Raw genomic sequence first — 18,129 nt, 5'->3', positions numbered from 1 at the left:
TTCTTACATTTGTTGAAATTATTTTGTACAGTAAAGTAGACCTAATTATTTTTAAACTGTATATTTATTTATATTATATTTAACATTTTTGTTGAGATAGAAACAATAACATTAATAAAATAACATCTGCAGTTGCAGTTTAGAAATAATTAACATGACAACATTATTTTCTTTATATAAAAGATAAATAATTTACAATACTCTTGAAATATATTTTTTGGTTTGTACTAGTGGTTAAACTGGCCTTCTAAATCAAAGGCAGGCACCCTTAGGTGCACAGCATCAAGGGAGCCCTGAATCCCAATGTTCTCTGTACTTTTGCATTTTGGTCAATGATGCCACTCTTCATATTGGTCCGTCAATATGAAGGGTGACATCAATGGCCAAGAGGAAATTATGACACATGACTATCTGGGTTAGCCCTCAGGCGAATATTCAGAGCACAAGGAGTTCCAGGGGGCAGAGAGGGTAAACTAGATGCCACTTTCTGACCGAAGGCAAGATTATTATATTAGAAATTAATGCAATTCAGAGCTCTTGGAAACTTCTAACATTTGGCTTAAGTAAGTACAGGCTTCTGAATTAGGAGCCAAGGTTAGCAATGTATTATATTAGGTATATTAGGTACAGTATCTCACAAAAGATTTCATGTGACAACATTGAAGAAATGACACTTTGCTACAATGTAAAGTAGTGAGTGTACAGCTTGAATAACAGTGTAAATCTGTTTTCCCCTCAAAATAACTGAACACACAGCCAATAATGTCTAAACCGCTGGCAACAAACGTGAGTACACCCCTAAGTGGAAATGTCCAAATTGAGCCCAAAGTGTCAATATTTTGTGTGGCCACCATTATTTTCCAGCACTGCCTTAACCCTCTTAGGCATGGGGTTCACCAGAGCTTCACAGGTTGCCACTGGACTCCTGTTCCACTCCTCCATGATGACATCACAGAGCTGGTGGATGTTAGAGACCTTGCGCTTCTCCACCTTCCGTTTGAGGATGCCCAACAGATGCTCAATAGGGTTTAGATCTGGAGACATGCTTGGCCAGTCCATCACCTTAACCTCAGCAAGGCAGTGGTCATTTTGGAGGCCAGGTCATTATCATGTTGGAATACTGCCTGCGGCCCAGTCTCCAAAGGGAGGGGATCATGCTCTGTTTCAGTATGTCACAGTACATGTTGGCATTTATGGTTCCCTCTAAGAACTGTAGCTCCCCAGTGCCGGCAGCACTCATGCAGCCCCAGACCATGACACTCCCACCACCATGCTTGACTGTAGGCAAGACACACTTGTCCTTGTACTTTGTGTGCTGCCTTTGTGTGCTACCACATCCTCTTGACACCATCTGAACCAAATAAGTTTATCTTGGTCTCATCAGAACACAGGACATGGTTCCAGTAATCCATGTCTTTAGTCTGCTTGTCTTCAGCAAACTGATTGCGGGCTTTCTTGTGCATCATCTTTAGACGAGTCTTCCTTCTAGAATGACAGCAATGCAGACCAATTTGATGCAGTGTGCGGCGTATGGTCTGAGCACTGACAGGCTGACCCCCCCTCACCCCTTCAACCTCTGCAGCAATGCTGGCAGCACTCATAGTCTATTTCCCAAAGACAACCTCTGGATATAACGCTTAGCACGTGCACTCAACTTCTTTGGTCGACCATGGCGAGGCCTGTTCTGAGTGGAACCTGTACTTCTAAACCGCTGTATGGCTTTGGACACCGTCCTGCAGCTCAGTTTCAGCATCTTGGCAATCTTCTTATAGCCTAGGCCATCTTGATGTAGAGCGACAGTTTTTTTTTCAGATCCTCAGAGAGTTCTTTGCCATGAGGTGCCATGTTGAACTTCCAGTGACCAGTATGAGAGAGTAAGAGCGATAACACCAAATTTAACACACCTGCTCCCAATTCACACCTAAGACCTTGTAACACTTAAGGAGTCACATGACACTGGGGAGAGAAAATGGCTAATTGGGCCCAATTTGGGCATTTTCACTTAGGGGTGTCTCAGTTTTGTTGCCAGCGGTTTAGATATTAATGGCTGTGTGTTTGAGGGGACAGCAAATTTACACTGTTATACAAGCTGTACACTCACTACTTTACATTGTAGCAAAGTTTCATTTCTTCAGTGTTGTCACATGAAAATATATAATAAAATATTTACAGAAATGTGAGGGGTGTACTCACTTGTATGAGATACTGTACCTCAGTGGAGGCCAGAATGGTGGGAGGGCTTCCCTTGTGGCTCTGGCCCAAACACACCTGAATATGGGAACAGGCGTGCAAGACTTAGGGTAGCACGGGTGCCGGGACCTGGATGGCAAGTGATTATCAGTAGTGATGGTCTGCGGGGATGGTGGCGGATGCAGATAAGAAAGCACCTCATGAGTATGTGTGGTAATGCAAGACAGGGCCCAGAAGGCAGATCTGGTAACAAGGTTCTGAAGGAGCAGGCAGGAAGACCTAGTCAGGAAGCTGGAGTCAAGGTCATACACAGTCAGATGTCAAGAGCCAAGCCAGGGTAATACACGGATGAGCACAGGTACATAGTTAAATAGTAGGTGAGGTTGAAAAAAGTCCATCAAGTCCAACTTATGTGTGTGATTATAGGTCAGTATTACATTGTATATCCCTGTATGTTGCCGTAGTTCAGGTGCTTATCTAATAGTTTTTTAAACTATCGATGCCCCCCCGCTGAAACCACCACCTGTGGAAGGGAATTCCACATCCTTGCCACTCTTATGCCGCGTACACATGAGCGGAATGTCCAACATAAAAAGTCAGACGGAAGCTTTTCGTCTATTCCGTTCGTGTGTATGCTGACTTTTTTTTTTTCAAAAATTCTGACGGACCTAGAAATGGAAAATGTTCTAAATGTTTCCGACGGAACCAATTCCTATCGGAAAAACCGCTTGTCTGTATGCTGTTCGGACGGACCAAAAACCACTCATGCTCTGAAGCAAGTACGAGACGGAAGCTATTGGCTACTAGCTATTGAACTTCCTTTTTCTAGTCCCTTCGTACGTGTTGTACGTCACCTCGTTCTGGATGGTCGGACTTTGGTGTGATTGTGTGTATGCCAGACCGCTTGAATGGAATTCTGTCGGAGTTCCGTCGGAGAAACCTTCGGAGTTTATTCTGATGGCAGGGCATATTTCGTGTGTACAGGGCATAACTGGTCTGTAATTCCCAGGGATGTATTTTGGCCCTTTTTTAAATATTGGTGCTACATTGGCTTTTCTCCAATCAGCTGGTATCATTCTGGTCAGTAGACTGTCAGTAAAAATTAGGAACAGTGGTCTGGCAATTACTTGACTGAGTTCCCTAAGTACCCTCGGGTGCAAGCCATCTGGTCCCGGTGATTTATTAATGTTAAGTTTCCCAAGTCTATTTCTAACTCTGTCCTCTGTTAGCCATGAGGGTGCTTCCTATGATGTGTCATGAGGACAAACACTGCAGTTTTGGTTACTGAAGCCCCTTAATTCCCTCGTGAAGACTGAGGAGAAGAATAGATTCAATACTTCGCCATCTCACCATCCTTTGTAACCAGATGTTCTTCCTTATTGTTTATGGGGCCAATATGGTCTGTTCTCCCTTTTTTACTGTTTATATACTTAAAGAATTTCTTGGGATTTTTTTTGCTCTCCTCCGCTCAATGTCTTTTGTCTTCTATCTTAGCCGCCCTAATTGCTCCCTTACCTTTCTTGTTGCATTCTTTGTAAAGTCTTTGTAAAGTCTGAATGCTGATGATGATCCCTCAGGCTAGTAGGAGCATAGTCTGGAAACAAGTCAGGACAAGCACATGAGATCCAGCAGGAGCAAGGTCAAGCAGCAAGCCACGATCATTGTCAGGGGGGAGTCAGAGGAAAATCCAGGAGCAGACTGAGTCAAGAACTTGAAGTCAGGCAACAGGGTAACCAGGAAGGACAGGTCCAGGGATCACAGAGGCCTGAAGAACATCCAGCAATCAGCACATATCAGTACCTCCTTTAAATAGGCAGCTTTGGCTCCATTAGGGAGACTGGATATACGCGGACTTGTGCCAATACACAGACATATGCGCTGACATGCCAGTGCATGCTGGTTACTAGCCTGAGTCCTCCTATGTACTGGCACATGCACACGAGCATTACCTACAAAAGTACTGGTTACCTGACGATTATATTTTAATGCTCTTCATTTTTATGCATTCATTCAACCTAGACAATTTATACATGGGCATAATCTGCCTAATGTAATTGTGTAGTTATTTTTTAATAAGTGAATAAATGAGTATGAGACAAGAATATAATTGTGCTCTCTCTGTTTTTTTAAATACAACTCAATTGTTTAAGACATGATACTAATGTAAAAAAAGAATTTTCAGATGTTACATTTACAACTGTAACACACTTCATTGTGAACAGAATGTTGTTTACAATGAATGTTGTATTCTTTATTTTTTTTCAGGTAGAAGTGGAGATTGCTAAGCCTGCAGAGACACCATTTCCAGCACCACTAGAAGAAGGAATACCCTATGAAATGTATACACAGTTTCTAGCTCCACCGGAACCAGAAGAAGAAAATACAATGGTATGTTTTTTCTTTACATAGCACACAAATCAACTTTACCAAGGCCTCACTGATCATATAAAGCAATGATAATATATCTACAGCTGCAACAGTGGAATTTGTCATTTTAAAGTGTAATTCCAGTCAAATACCAGTCAACTAAGCCTAAATCTAATCCCGCCATTTTAAGACTATCTACCCTGTAAAAGAAAAGATGTCTATGCTTGCCTATTCTGAAGCCACTCCAGTCCGGTCACATAATCGGTTTCCAGCACTGGCTTCAGTGTAGAGGAGGCCAACAGACAACGACTGCCCCATATAAAGCCTAAAGTGATGTGATCACCCAGGCTCTGCAGCTGTTGTAGCTGTCTCTCCTCTATACAGAAGCTGGGACAGGGACCCCATCATGTGACCAGACCAGAGTAGTTTCACAGAGTAATGATGTAGTGGGAGCAGTGACACACTTTGCCTCACTGAGGACCATCATGTGAAAAGAAGAAGACCCCAGGGTACCACACGAACAACCTGAAATCTTCTGGAAAAAGTAAATATTAAAAAAAGCATAACATGCTGCCTGGAAGGCTTGTGGTTGGGGTTAGGAGAAGCATGTAGGCCAGAGTTAGGCAACCTTGGCACTCCAGCTGTGGTGAAACTACAAATCCCATCATGCCTCTACTTTTAGAAGTCATGCCTGTGATTGTCAGGGTCTTGCAATGTCTTTTAGGACTTGTAGTTTCACCACAGCTGGAGGAACGAGGTTGCCTACCGCTGCATAGCTGGGCTTTAAGTAAAAATCTTTTATTGAGGCTAACCATTTCATAGAGTCTATATCTACAAATAACCCAAGATTTACTACTGAGTCTGGATCTATTGCTGAAACTAGATCTGCTCTTGCTTTTAATACAGAGTCTAAATATGCTAATGCAGAAAATAAATCTACTTTTGAGGCAGTTGTAGTCTAACTTTATTACCAGGGTTAAATTCATGTATAAAAATTGCATGGTTGATACACCTTTGCAAATAATCTGAACCAACCAAGACTTCCTGACTGGACATAGCACTCAATTTCTTTTAAAAATGTTGAGTCATAGTAGATTCAGGTGATGTACTGGAGGTAAAAAAGAAAATCAGATTTAAACAAATTTTCACAAAGGGTCCTGTGCTTTTTTGGAACCATTTCAGGTCCGAATTCAGGCAAAAATTTGGACCTGAAATGGTGAACAGGGACACACTGGACCTCCTTCTGCTCCACAGATTGAGTGAACCCAGCCTTACAGGGGAAACTTTTCTTGCTCTCATTTCAAACGCCTTCTTTTTTGCCCATATTTTTTTCTGATAAAATTATCTTTAAGTATATGCGATTTATAGAAGCCTGTGGAGCTAATGAGGTTTTCTTACTGTGGTCTATCGAGTCTGCCTGTTTTTTCAATATGTTTCTTTGTTTTTTCATTAACTTTTTTGTCTAGAGTATAGATCTATGTTTGTACCAAGGAGGTTTGAAGCCATTTACTGTTGACTGGCTTACTACCTCTGCTGGAAGTTTATTTATTACCCTTTTAGTAAAATAATATTTTCTAAGATTAATTTTGAACTTTCCTCCTGTTAGTTAAGGTCATGTCCCAGTGTTCTTGATTCTGGTTGCATATTGAAAATACTGCCCTCCTGAATCTTTTTCACCACCTTGATGTATTTAAAGGTTGCTATGGGTCACTGTGTTTTTACACCATGTTACATGTTACACCCATATTTGTAACATTTGTGTGTAACATGTAACACAATGCCAGGAGGACACCCCCACCCCCCAAAAAGCTCCAACATCCATGTGTCACAGAATGAATGAACTACAAGTCCATCGTGGCACACAGACTTGTAGTTCTCAATGGAATACAAGTGCAGTGAACACCGCATCCATAGTCCATTGGCACTTTTTCCAGTTCTCCAACTGACAGCCTGTACAGACAGGGAGCTGGAAGAAGATTCTGCAGGAGCCTGGCATTGCACCCAGTGACCACAGTTGCAATGTTTTGCAGGCTCAAATGCAAAAAAATAATACATTCACAATTTTTTTTCACCAAAAGGTGGATTTACCCTTTAAGATTATCTTGATGAATATATTCATGTTATTTAAATACTTTATCATTACTTTAGTTTGCTTTACAATAAAAAATTCAGATTGTTAGGTTTCACTTCTTTAAAGTCAACTGTCCTTGTTCAAATGCAGCACTTGAGGTGTTGAAAGGGTGGAAACCAGTTATTATAGTGGCTTCCTCAAATAGAAAAACAACCCTAATGGAAAGCTATATGATAGCAGCACAGTGGTTATTGTTTCTGCCCAGCAGTTCTAAGATCATTGGTTCAAATCTCAACCTTGACACTACCTGACTGGAGTTTGCATGTTCTCCCTGTGCTTGTGTGAGTTTCCTCCCACACTCCAAAGACATGGTGGTAGGTAAATTGGCTTCCGTCTAAAACATTTGTATATGTATGAATTATTAGCTCCTTGAGGGTAGAGACTGATGTGAATATACAATAGATATGTAAAGTGCTGTGTAAATTAATGTCACTATATAAATACCCATGATAAATATAAAAATGTACTCATTTAAAATAAAGCTTAGTTTTTTTTTCTCCTGAGCCAGTAATGCTCAAGGTTTTTTTTGAAGCAATATGGTAAAATACAAATACCATTTCCCTAATTCCATTTTAAAATATTTAAATTTTAAATGACACAGATGGCAGACTCTAAACATAACTTTATTACACATTCAGATAAAATATCATGTGTCTTTTCTTGTCATGCTGCCCTTTACAGAAATGGCAGAGATATAGATATAGAGTTTTAATCTCATGTAAACCCGTGTTTTATTTGATGCAATCTGAAACAATTGTGTATACATGAAGAATAGATTACAATGAAAAATGGAAAAAGAATTTGTTTATTTCTCTCAAACAAGCCCTGGCCCCTGCCTCACTTCCAGTATGACATTCATGGATCTCTTTATTTGAATTACTATACAGTTGTTGGTTATCATTAGATCACATGGAAGGGAGGTACTAATGAACCAGGACCAGGAGGTGTCCGAAACTGGGTTGTTATATGTAGTGTATGTGTGCTTGTGCCAATGTCCTTTCAACAAGGTTTAATGGTTTTGTAATAAAACTTAGTATTCATTGTTTTTTATATAATGGCTGTGTAGGTCTCATTATTTGCACAAAGATGTATATAAACATATACAAATCTTTAAATGGTGGCTCCAGCATTTTAACCAGAGGTCTAAAGACACAGGGGCACACAGTGAAGTTGGGAATGAGGATGTTCAATCTTAAACTGCTTAAGGGGTTCCTTACTGTTAGAGCACTAAGGATGTAAAACTTCCTTCCCCAATTGGTGATGTTAGCAGGTAATATAAATCAATGTACAAGGTTATGGAAAACTGTAGTGACATAGAGACACACACACTCAGGTGGAACTGGATTGCATGGTGTCTTTATTCAACTTTACCAACTATGTAACTATGTACAGTACATATATAATGACTATATGACTAAAGTCCATTTTTTTTAAATGTTTCGGGTTACAAATATGTCTGCTTTTATTCATTTCAGTTCATATGCAAAGGATCCTTTGTTTCAAGTATTGGTCTGCAGACCCTCCCTGCAAGAAGTGTCTCGTGCAAATTCCTTTTAACCACTTCAGCCCCGGAAGGATTTACCCCCTTCCTGACCAGAGCACTTTTTGCGATACAGCACTGCGTTGTTTTAACTGATAATTGTGCGGTCGTGCGACGTTGCACCCAAGCAAAATTTATGTTCTTTTTTTCCCACAAATAGGGCTTTCTTTTGGTGGTATTTGATCACCTCTGTGGTTTTTATTTTTTGTTCTATAAACAAAAAACGAGCAACAATTTTGAAAAAAAAGCAGTACTTTTTACTTTTTGCTATAATAAATATCCCCAAAATATATATATAAAAAAAATTATTTCTCAGTTTAGGCTGATATGTATTCTTTTACATATTTATGGTAAAAAAAAATTGCAATAAGCGTATATTGATTGGTTTGCACAAAGTTATAGCGTCTACAAAATAAGGGATAGATTTATGAAATTTTTATTGTTAATTTTTTTCATTAGTAATGGCGGCAATCTGCGTTTTTGTATCGTGACTGCGACATTATGGCGGACACATAGGACACATAGGACACTTTTGACACTATTTTGGGACCATTGTCATTTATACAGCGATCAGTGCTATAAAAATGCACTGATTACGGTGTAAATGACACTGGCAGGGAAGGGGTTAAACACTAGGGGGCAATCAAGGGGTTAAGTGTGTCATAGGGAGTGATTCTAACTGTAGGGGGGATTGTCTTACTAGAACATGACAGGAATCACTGTTCCCTGATGACAGGGAGCAGTAGATTTCTGTCATGTTGCTAGGCAGAACAGGGAAATGCCTTGTTTACATAGGCATCTCCCCGTTTTGCCACTCTGTTACACATGGGCTCCCAGTGGACATCGAGTCTGCGGAACCCCTGGGCACGGTCACGGATTCTGCGATTTAAAGGGGACGTACCTGTACGCCCAATTGCCTAGCCGTGCCATTGTGCCGACGTACAGTGGGGATGGAAAGTATTCAGACCCCCTTAAATTTTCACTCTTTGTTATATTGCAGCCATTTGCTAAAATAATTTAAGTTCATTTTTTTTCCTCATTAATGTACACACAGCACCCGATATTGACAGAAAAACACAGAATTGTTAACATTTTTGCAGATTTATTAAAAAAGAAAAACTGAAATATCACATGGTACTAAGTATTCAGACCCTTTGCTGTGACACTCATATATTTAACTCACGTGCTGTCCATTTCTTCTGATCATCCTTGAGATGGTTATACACCTTCATTTGAGTCCAGCTGTGTTTGATTATACTGATTGGACTTGATTAGGAAAGCCACACACCTGTCTATATAAGACCTTACAGCTCACAATGCATGTCAGAGCAAAAGAGAATCACGAGGTCAAAGGAACTGCCTGAAGAGCTCAGAGACAGAATTGTGGCAAGGCACAGATCTGGCCAAGGTTACAAAAAATTTCTGCTGCACTTAAGGTTCCTAAGAGCACAGTGGCCTTCATAATCCTTAAATGGAAGACGTTTGGGACAACCAGAACCCTTCCTAGAGCTGGCCGTCTGGCCAAACTGAGCTATCGGGGGAGAAGAGCCTTGGTGAGAGAGGTAAAGAAGAACCCAAAGATCACTGTGACTGAGCTCCAGAGATGCAGTTGGGAGATGGGAGAAAGTTGTAGAAAGTCAACCATCACTGCAGCCCTCCACCAGTCGAGGCTTTATGGCAGAGTGGCCCGACGGAAGCCTCTCCTCAGTGCAAGACACATGAAAGCCCGCATGGAGTTTTCTAAAAAAAACACCTGAAGGACTCCAAGATGGTGAGAAATAAGATTTTCTGGTCTGATGAGACCAAGATAGAACTTTTTGGCCTTAATTCTAAGCGGTATGTGTGGAGAAAACCAGGCACTGCTCATCACCTGTCCAATACAGTCCCAACAGTGAAGCATGGTGGTGGCAGCATCATGCTGTGGGGGTGTTTTTCAGCTGCAGGGACAGGACGATTGGTTGCAATCGAGGGAAAGATGAATGCGGCCAAGTACAGGGATATCCTGGACGAAAACCTTCTCCAGAGTGCTCAGGACCTCAGACTGGGCTGAAGGTTTACTTTCCAACAAGACAATGACCCTAAGCACACAGCTAAAATAACGAAGGAGTGGCTTCACAACTCCATGACTGTTCTTGAATGGCTCAGCCAGAGCCCTGACTTAAACCCAATTGAGCATCTCTAGAGAGACCTAAAAATGGCTTTCCACCAATGTTTACCATCCAACCTGACAGAACCGGAGAGGATCTACAAGGAGGAATGGCAGAGGATCCCCAAATCCAGGTGTGAAAAACGTGTTGCATATTTCCCAAAAAGACTCATGGCTGTATAAGATCAAAAGGGTGCTTCTACTAAATACTGAGCAAAGGGTCTGAATACTTAAGGGACCATGTAATATTTCAGTTTTTCTTTTTTAATAAATCTGCAAAAATGTCAACAATTCTGTGTTTTTCTGTCATTATGGGGTGCTGTGTGTACATTAATGAGGAAAAAAAATGAACTTAAATGATTTTAACAAATGGCTGCAATATAACAAAGAGTGAAAAATTTAAGGGGGTCTGAATACTTTCCATCCCCACTGTATATCGTCGCACGCTGGTCGGCAAGGGGTTAATGACAAGCTCTATTTTATAACTCCTTAGACAATTCGATAAAGGAAGTCATCGAGGACTTATGCCCCGTACACACGATCGGACATTGATCGGACATTCCGACAACAAAATCCATGGATTTTTTCCGACGGATGTTGGCTCAAACTTGTTTTGCGTACACACGGTCGCACAAAGTTGTCGGAATTTCCGATCGCCAAGAACGCGGTGACATACACCACGTACGACAAGACTAGAAAAGGCCAGTTCAGAACCAAGCGCGGTACCCTTTGGGCTCCTTTTGCTAATCTCGTGTTAGTAAAAGTTTGGTGAGAGACGATTCACGCTTTTTCAGACTCGTGGTTTTCAGATCGTTTTCTGCTGTTCAGTTTGTGCTTGTGGGTTTGTATCTGCTCTTCAGTGCGTGCAGCAAGCTACGCGTGACTCAGTCATTGTGTTCTTGTTCATTCGTTACTGTTTTTCAGGCCGCTCTTCACAGGCCTTGCTGTTCTTCAGTGCGTTCTGTTACTTCGTTCTGAGCAGCCGACCGTTTTCTAGCCATGTTGCGTATACGTACTCCTCGTAGAGTTCGTGCTGTGCGGGGGCTTGGTGTTGGGGTCCTGACCTTGACATAAGCCCAGTCCATGAACAGGGTGGGGAGGAGTTCATGGACCAAGAACTGGTTGCTTCAGCATGACCAGTTCTGTCATATGCCTTTGCTCCGTGAGATCCGTGAGAATAATCCTGATGATTTCAGGAACTTTCTCCGGATGACAGACCCCGTATTTCACCGTTTGTTGGCTTTGCTGACCCCCTATATCAGCAGGCAGGATACCTGCATGAGGCAAGCCATCACTCCGGAGCAGAGGCTCGTCGCCACCCTGCGGTACTTAGCGATGCGGAGAAGCCTGCAGGACTTGAAGTTCTCGACAGGCATCTCCCCCCAGGCTCTGGGGATCATTATCCCAGAGACCTGTTCTGCCATCATCCAGGTCCTGCAGAAGAAGTATATTAAGGTAAGATTTTTATCCTTTAATATCACATTTTATTGTATATAATGTTTGCTAATATTTTGTATTGCTTTCCTCATTCCCTAATTACCATGATTGGAATATGCTGTGAATGTCCCCTTTGTCCTCATTCATGCTGGATTTTTATGTAATTATTTTTTTGTGCTGTACATATTTGCCTTCACTTACCTCCCCAGCATACTCTCCTGGCCCTATATTCACCTCATGTAGTCACTTAACAATGTATTTTATCAGCTCCATAGTAGTGCTTTACCCCAAACACCCCCTAAAATGTTTTTAAATGTGATTTGTGCTTTAAATTCAGGCAGAGTGCCAGAGGCTTTTTTGGGGGGGGTTCCCCAAATCATTTGGAACCCTCCCTCCCCCCAACTGCTACGTCAGCTGATACCAATTCTCTATCTATCCTCAATCATCTATCTGCTGACTTTGCCAAACCCATACACACTATACCCATCTCTTTTGTGGTCAGATTTATGGATTAATTCCCCAAAGCATGTAGTGCAAGAGCCTGCCTGTATACTTTCAAATGGTACTGTTTAAAGTTTTTGTATACTATTATTATCTTGATAGGTAATAGCAGATTTTCCAAATGTGCTCAAATGTGTACAGTGTGTGTTTATATCTTTGTCTTATGACACTTCTTACCTGTCCAGTGGGCTGTCAATAGTGTAACTAAGGAGGGGCTGGCCAAAGTAATACCCATTATTTAGGCATTCATCTCTCAATGAAGTGGAGAGGGTTACCTGTCCGAAAGCTCCCCCCCTATAATGTTATAAATGGCCCATGAGAGAGGGGGAGGGGGGATATGATAGGTGTACCTTATACTTTGGTCTTTAAAAACTCCCTCCAAAAAATGTTATCTTGATGTTGGCCAAGAATGTTTGTGTATAATCTTCTTTCCCTGTTTATGTGCAAAATGGCTAATTTTTTTTTTGTTTTGACTCCACATTTTCCTTCCACGCAACAGCAATGGCAGACTGTGGCCTCCCACTTTGCCCAGCGGTGGGACTTTACTAACTGCGGAGGAGCAATTGATGGGAAACACATCCACATCGTCCCACCACCCAACTCGGGGTCGTACTATTACAACTACAAGGGGTTCAATAGTATTGTGATGTTGGCGGTGGTGTCGGCTACTTATGAGTTCCTGTATGTGGACGTGGGAAGATTGGCTGGATGTCCGATGGTGGAGTCATCGCCCAGACCGAGTTCTACAGGCGTCTCCAGAATGGCAGCTTGGACTTGCCACCTCCAGAAGACAATGTGGAAGGACTCCCATTCGTCTTCGTTGCGGATGAAGCATTTGCTCTGGGGGACCATCTTATGCGGCCATTCCCGATGAGGACCCTCACCTCGGGCCAGAGGGTTTTTAATTACCGGCTGGCCAGAGCCAGAAGAGTGGTGGAGAACACGTTTGGAATCATGGCCAGCCGGTTCCGCCTATTTCTTACACCCATACATATGGCGGAGTACAAACGGAATAACATTATCGTGGCGTGCTGTGTTCTACACAACTTTTTACGGCAACATTCTGCCAACTATGCTAGCTCAGTTGGGCCTGAGGCCGGAATTCAAAATGAACCAACCCTGACGGCGCTTGAAAGTGGCCGTCCTGGCTTGCCCCCCCTGAGTGCCCGTGATGTCCGACTAAGATACCTTGAATTCTTTGCGGGTAGGGGGGCTATCAGTATGCCAGACAATGTCTAAAACCTTTTTCAAATTAAAAAAAAAATCAAATCTTTGGTGACATTTACTGCTTGTGTTTGTTTTAGCTGACCCTGAGAGAAATGTGGTGAGTCCTGAAAATGGCGTGATTGTGTAACATTACAAGTTGGGTGTTATTTCCTAAGGGCAAATCCACTTTGCACTGCAAGTGCAGTTTCAACTGCACTTGTAGTGCAAAGTGGATTTGCCCTTAGGAAATAACACCCATTGTCACAGAAAACAGCAATTAGAGCACCACAAAAGTGTTGTAGCATTGAGACAATAATCCACACATTCTTGATTAACAATCTTTTTAATACCAGCACAATCACATGTGCATTTAGAAAAGGTTTTTAAAACAAACCAACATGTTTTTTTTTGGGGTCACATTAGAAAAAGTAGAAATGTCCATTTAAGATAAAACAGGCATGTTTAAAACCAAGAAAGACACAAATCTTGAACTTACAAAGTTCACATTTGGTAGAACTTGAAGGCAATATCAGACATGAGTATTTACAAACTGTGTTTGATATTGTGTTCAGATGGGGTGAAGTCACCCCAGGAAAAGCCAAATTTTGAAGCTGCACACAAATAGCCGAATGTCAACATGTGCTAGCTGCCATCATGGGGGATCAAGGGATGTGTTTTGGGGGTGCAACCCCTTCTTCTCAGCTACTTTATTATTGAGGAAGGGGTTGCACCCCCAAAACGCGTCCATTGATCTGCCGTGATGGCAGATAGCACATGTTGACACACTGTGTGCATCTTCAAAATTTGGCTTTTCTCCAATTTGTCAAAAAATGTCAAAAAATTGTAGCACACCAAAAAACAAAGGGATTTGGAGGGGTTTTAAACTCTCCCTAAAACATCAATGATGTTCTTATTTTTTTGAAGAATATCATTGATGTTTTTCTTGATGTTTTCCAAGTCCCTATTACACCCCATGATCTCCCCAATCAGGATCTGTGCACTTTCCGAGGTGAAAGGATCTGGATCCACAACATCACGATCACCTAAAAAGATAGAAACAAAAAAAAAAACATGTATTATAAATATGCCGGCATCCATCTCTTACCTGAGCCTGTGGTCGCAGACACTTACCTGTTGTGGTGCCAATTTCAACCACGTCTTCCTCCTCCTCCTCATGTTGTCTTTGGTGGGTCTCCACTTCTTCATGAGGTGGGGGGTCTCTGGTCTCCTCGGATGAGGGGTGTCCTCCGAGTCTTTTCTATGTAAAAAAAAATGGTATACTTAGCACACAGATATTTGAATGCAGAACTATAAATATGAAACATTGTTTGGAAATGGGGTACAATTTTTTTTTGTGGGCAGAGTTCCAAGATGTAGCATTTTTCTTGTCCTTTGTCAAGCTTGAATACTTTACCTGTCTTGTACAAGCTTCACAGATGGAGACACCTCTATAGTATACACTGGAGCATGTGTGGGCCCCCTAATAAAAAGGGTGTTCTTGTGTCCCACACTAGTGCTCCAGTGTCCAGATGTGAAAACTGCTGCTGAGTGTCCTCTCCTTACACAGAATCTAGTTTGCATTTCATTCTAGTTACAAACCCATCTACACAATCAAATTCGTTTCAGACAAGTAGGCCCTAAAATTGTGGCCAAATGCATATAACCAAAACCATGGTGTTTTCTAGGCCGAACGAACAATGTTTGATACGAACGAATAATGTGCCCATGAACACGAAAGTTGCCATTTTAAACTGGACAACAGTTAAGAAAAGCACATGGAGCAGCACAAACGTAATAAAAATAAAGAATAGGAACACAGCACAACTACTTACTTTTTTGGAGCACTCTCCGGATCTTTCTGTACTGCTCATGCTCTCTTAATTTGAGGTCCGACCACCGCTTCCTGAGCTGATCTTTCGATCGTCGTACCCCGAAATTCCGGTGCAGACTCTGGACCACTTTCGCCATTATCTTGGCCTTTCTGACATTGGGGTAAGGTCCATACTTCCCGTCACAGTCGGCCTTCTTCAGGATGTCGACCATCTCCAACATCTCCCCAAAGGACATATTTGATGCCTTAAAACTTCTCCTTCTGGATCCAGGCGTTTCTGGCTCCGGGCTTTCCGCCTCCTCCTCCTCGTTGCTGTCATTAGCATGCACCTGCTGTGTCTCCGCCATGTGCTCTTCCCCCACTGCGCCGAACGAAAAGGGGCGGGGAATAGACTAGAAAGAACGTCAGGGGCGGGTGGAGTTACACGCATGCGCATTGTGTATAAAGCATAACATGCGTGCATAGTACGTACGATCTGTGAGCGGAGGAAGGAGTATCGGAGGCGCCGATTGTGATAACGAAGGTAAGATCTAAACTTGGGCCTATACTGCTTCTACATTGAGGCCTATATTGTAACAAGATTAGGAGAGTTTTGCCTGACATTAGGGTTTGTCTCGTGTTGTGTCTTGCAGATAAAATGGATGGCTTCAATGACCACAACTTCCTCCCCCTGTTCATAGACAAATACAGGGAGCTGCCCTGTCTGTGGCAAGTGAAACACCCACATTATAATCATAAACAAAAGAGGCAGGCAGCGCTGGAGAAACTGCTGGAGTTGGTGACGCCAGTGGTCCCCACGGCAACCATCCCCTATTTAAAAGCCAAAATTGGTGGCCTGAGGAGCACTTATCTTAGGGAGTGCAAGAAGGTCACGGATTCCCAGAGATCCGGAGCTGCAGCAGATGACATTTATGTCCCCAGGCTGTGGTACTATGAGAGACTGCAATTTCTGTCAGACCAGGCTGGAGTCAGGGAATCCCTCTCAACCCTTCCTTTCACCCCAGCTGAGGCTTCCGATGTCCAACCTGGGACTTCCAGCCAGGAAGAAGTGGAGGAGCACAGATGGAGTCATGTATAGCATTGTTCTCCAGATTTCTGGTCAATAAAGAAATTATGTTTACTAGATGTTATTATTGATCACTAATTGCTGATTTAAGAAAGTGTTTACATATCGATAGACAGTAGTTTTAAAAAATACTTAGGACAAGACTGAAAAATGCTGGGCTCAGAATGATAGTCTGTTATATTTGTTAACATTCAATTTGCAACAATCATGAGGTGAAAATTGTGTGTGATTGATGAATAAAAAACTAAAACAATGTCCCTTTTTCATACACAGGAAGACCTCAGCCAGGAGGAGGCTGTGGAATGTGGCAGCCAGGAGGAGGCTGTGGAAAGTGGCAGCCAGGAGGAGGCGGGGCTAAGTGGCAGCCAGGAGAAGCAGGTTCCTCCCCTCCGCCTTCCGTACAAAAGACCGAGGAACGGGAGTCACGTTCAGGATTCAGCGCTCAGGCTCATTCAGGAGGCTTCTGCATCCCTCAGAGTCACCCCCACTCCTGAAGAGGCCTTTGCCTGCATGGCTGCCACCAAACTGCGGGGCATGCAGGAGGGTCAATGCAAGCTGTGTGAGGACCTTCTGTATAAAGTCCTAACTAAGGGGATGAGTGGCGAAATCACACCTAATACCCACCTGAGTGAGTTGGCCCATCCCCCTCCTCCTCCTCCTCCTCCTGCTGCCACATCTCCAACACCTGAGCCACAGCGTGGAAGGAAGACCAGAGACTGATGGCCTGGGTTCAGTCTGGTCTGGCCAAAGATGCAGTCTCTTGTATGACCACAGCCTGGGGACACAGATGTCATCTGCTGCTTTCCGGATCTCTGGGACTTCTGGACCAGACTGCACTCCCTTAGATATGGACTCCTCAGGCCACCAATTTTGCCTGGAAATAATTGATGTGTGCCCTGGGGGCCAAAGGCTTCACCAATCTCTGCTGTTTCTCCAGCGTTGCCTCCCTCTTTGTTTGGTACTGAGCCCTTAATAAAGGAATTTTTTGTTTCAATTATACTTGCCTATGTGTGTTTTCCTTCAAAAAGGACAGTTTGTTTGTGAGGAGGCAGGTACATTTCGAATATACAATGTGAAATTAACAAGAGACACCAACATCAAGCAACCTCCTTGAGATTAAATAATACAAGATAATAATGGTGTTGTGATAACTTGACACACAAAACACACACAAAAATATTCTGGAGTAAAACACAAAAAAAAACACAAAATCAGCCTTGAAAAAAATACAAAACAAAAATAAAACTACAAAATAGAAATTTGGTCAGATGTGACAAATCCTAATATATTGAGGGAATCCCGATAAATAGTAAAGAAATACGTTTGTGAGAAAACTGTGTGAATATGAGCAGCAAAACTACTTCATTCTTCTCACATTATGAAGAAGAAGAGAGTGCGCTGTATTAAACAATTTAAAACATTGCAGCATGACGAAAGTGCTGTATCCATTCCGAAAGCTAATTTTACCAGACCGAGCTGTTCCGTCTCGGAATTCTTTCTGAGCATGCGTGGCACTTTGTGCGTCGGAACTGGCCACACACAGTCGGAATTGACGCGATCGGATTTTGTTGTCAGAAAATTTTATAGCCTGCTCTCAAACTTTGTGTGTCGGAAAATCCAATGGAAAAAGTCCAATGGAGCCCACACACGGTCGAAATGTCTGACAACACGCTCCGATCGCACATTTTCCGTCGGAAAATCCAACCGTGTGTAC

The 18,129-nt window shown here is 42.4% G+C and overlaps 1 protein-coding gene across 1 annotated transcript in view; it reads left to right on the top strand.

Moving 5' to 3' along the window:
* Nucleotides 1-18,129, top strand: part of CABCOCO1 (ciliary associated calcium binding coiled-coil 1) — a 157,298-nt gene that overhangs the window by 117,046 nt on the left and 22,123 nt on the right. The window contains exon 6 of the mRNA XM_073596264.1: nt 4,456-4,578. Coding sequence (XP_073452365.1) covers nt 4,456-4,578 — 123 coding nt within the window. The remainder of the gene's footprint in view (nt 1-4,455; nt 4,579-18,129) is intronic.

This window comes from Aquarana catesbeiana, linkage group LG08 (assembly GCF_042186555.1).
Source record: "Aquarana catesbeiana isolate 2022-GZ linkage group LG08, ASM4218655v1, whole genome shotgun sequence".
NCBI lineage: Eukaryota > Metazoa > Chordata > Amphibia > Anura > Ranidae > Aquarana > Aquarana catesbeiana.
Note: the sequence above shows the minus strand (reverse complement) of the source record. Positions and strands in the feature narration are given on the sequence as shown.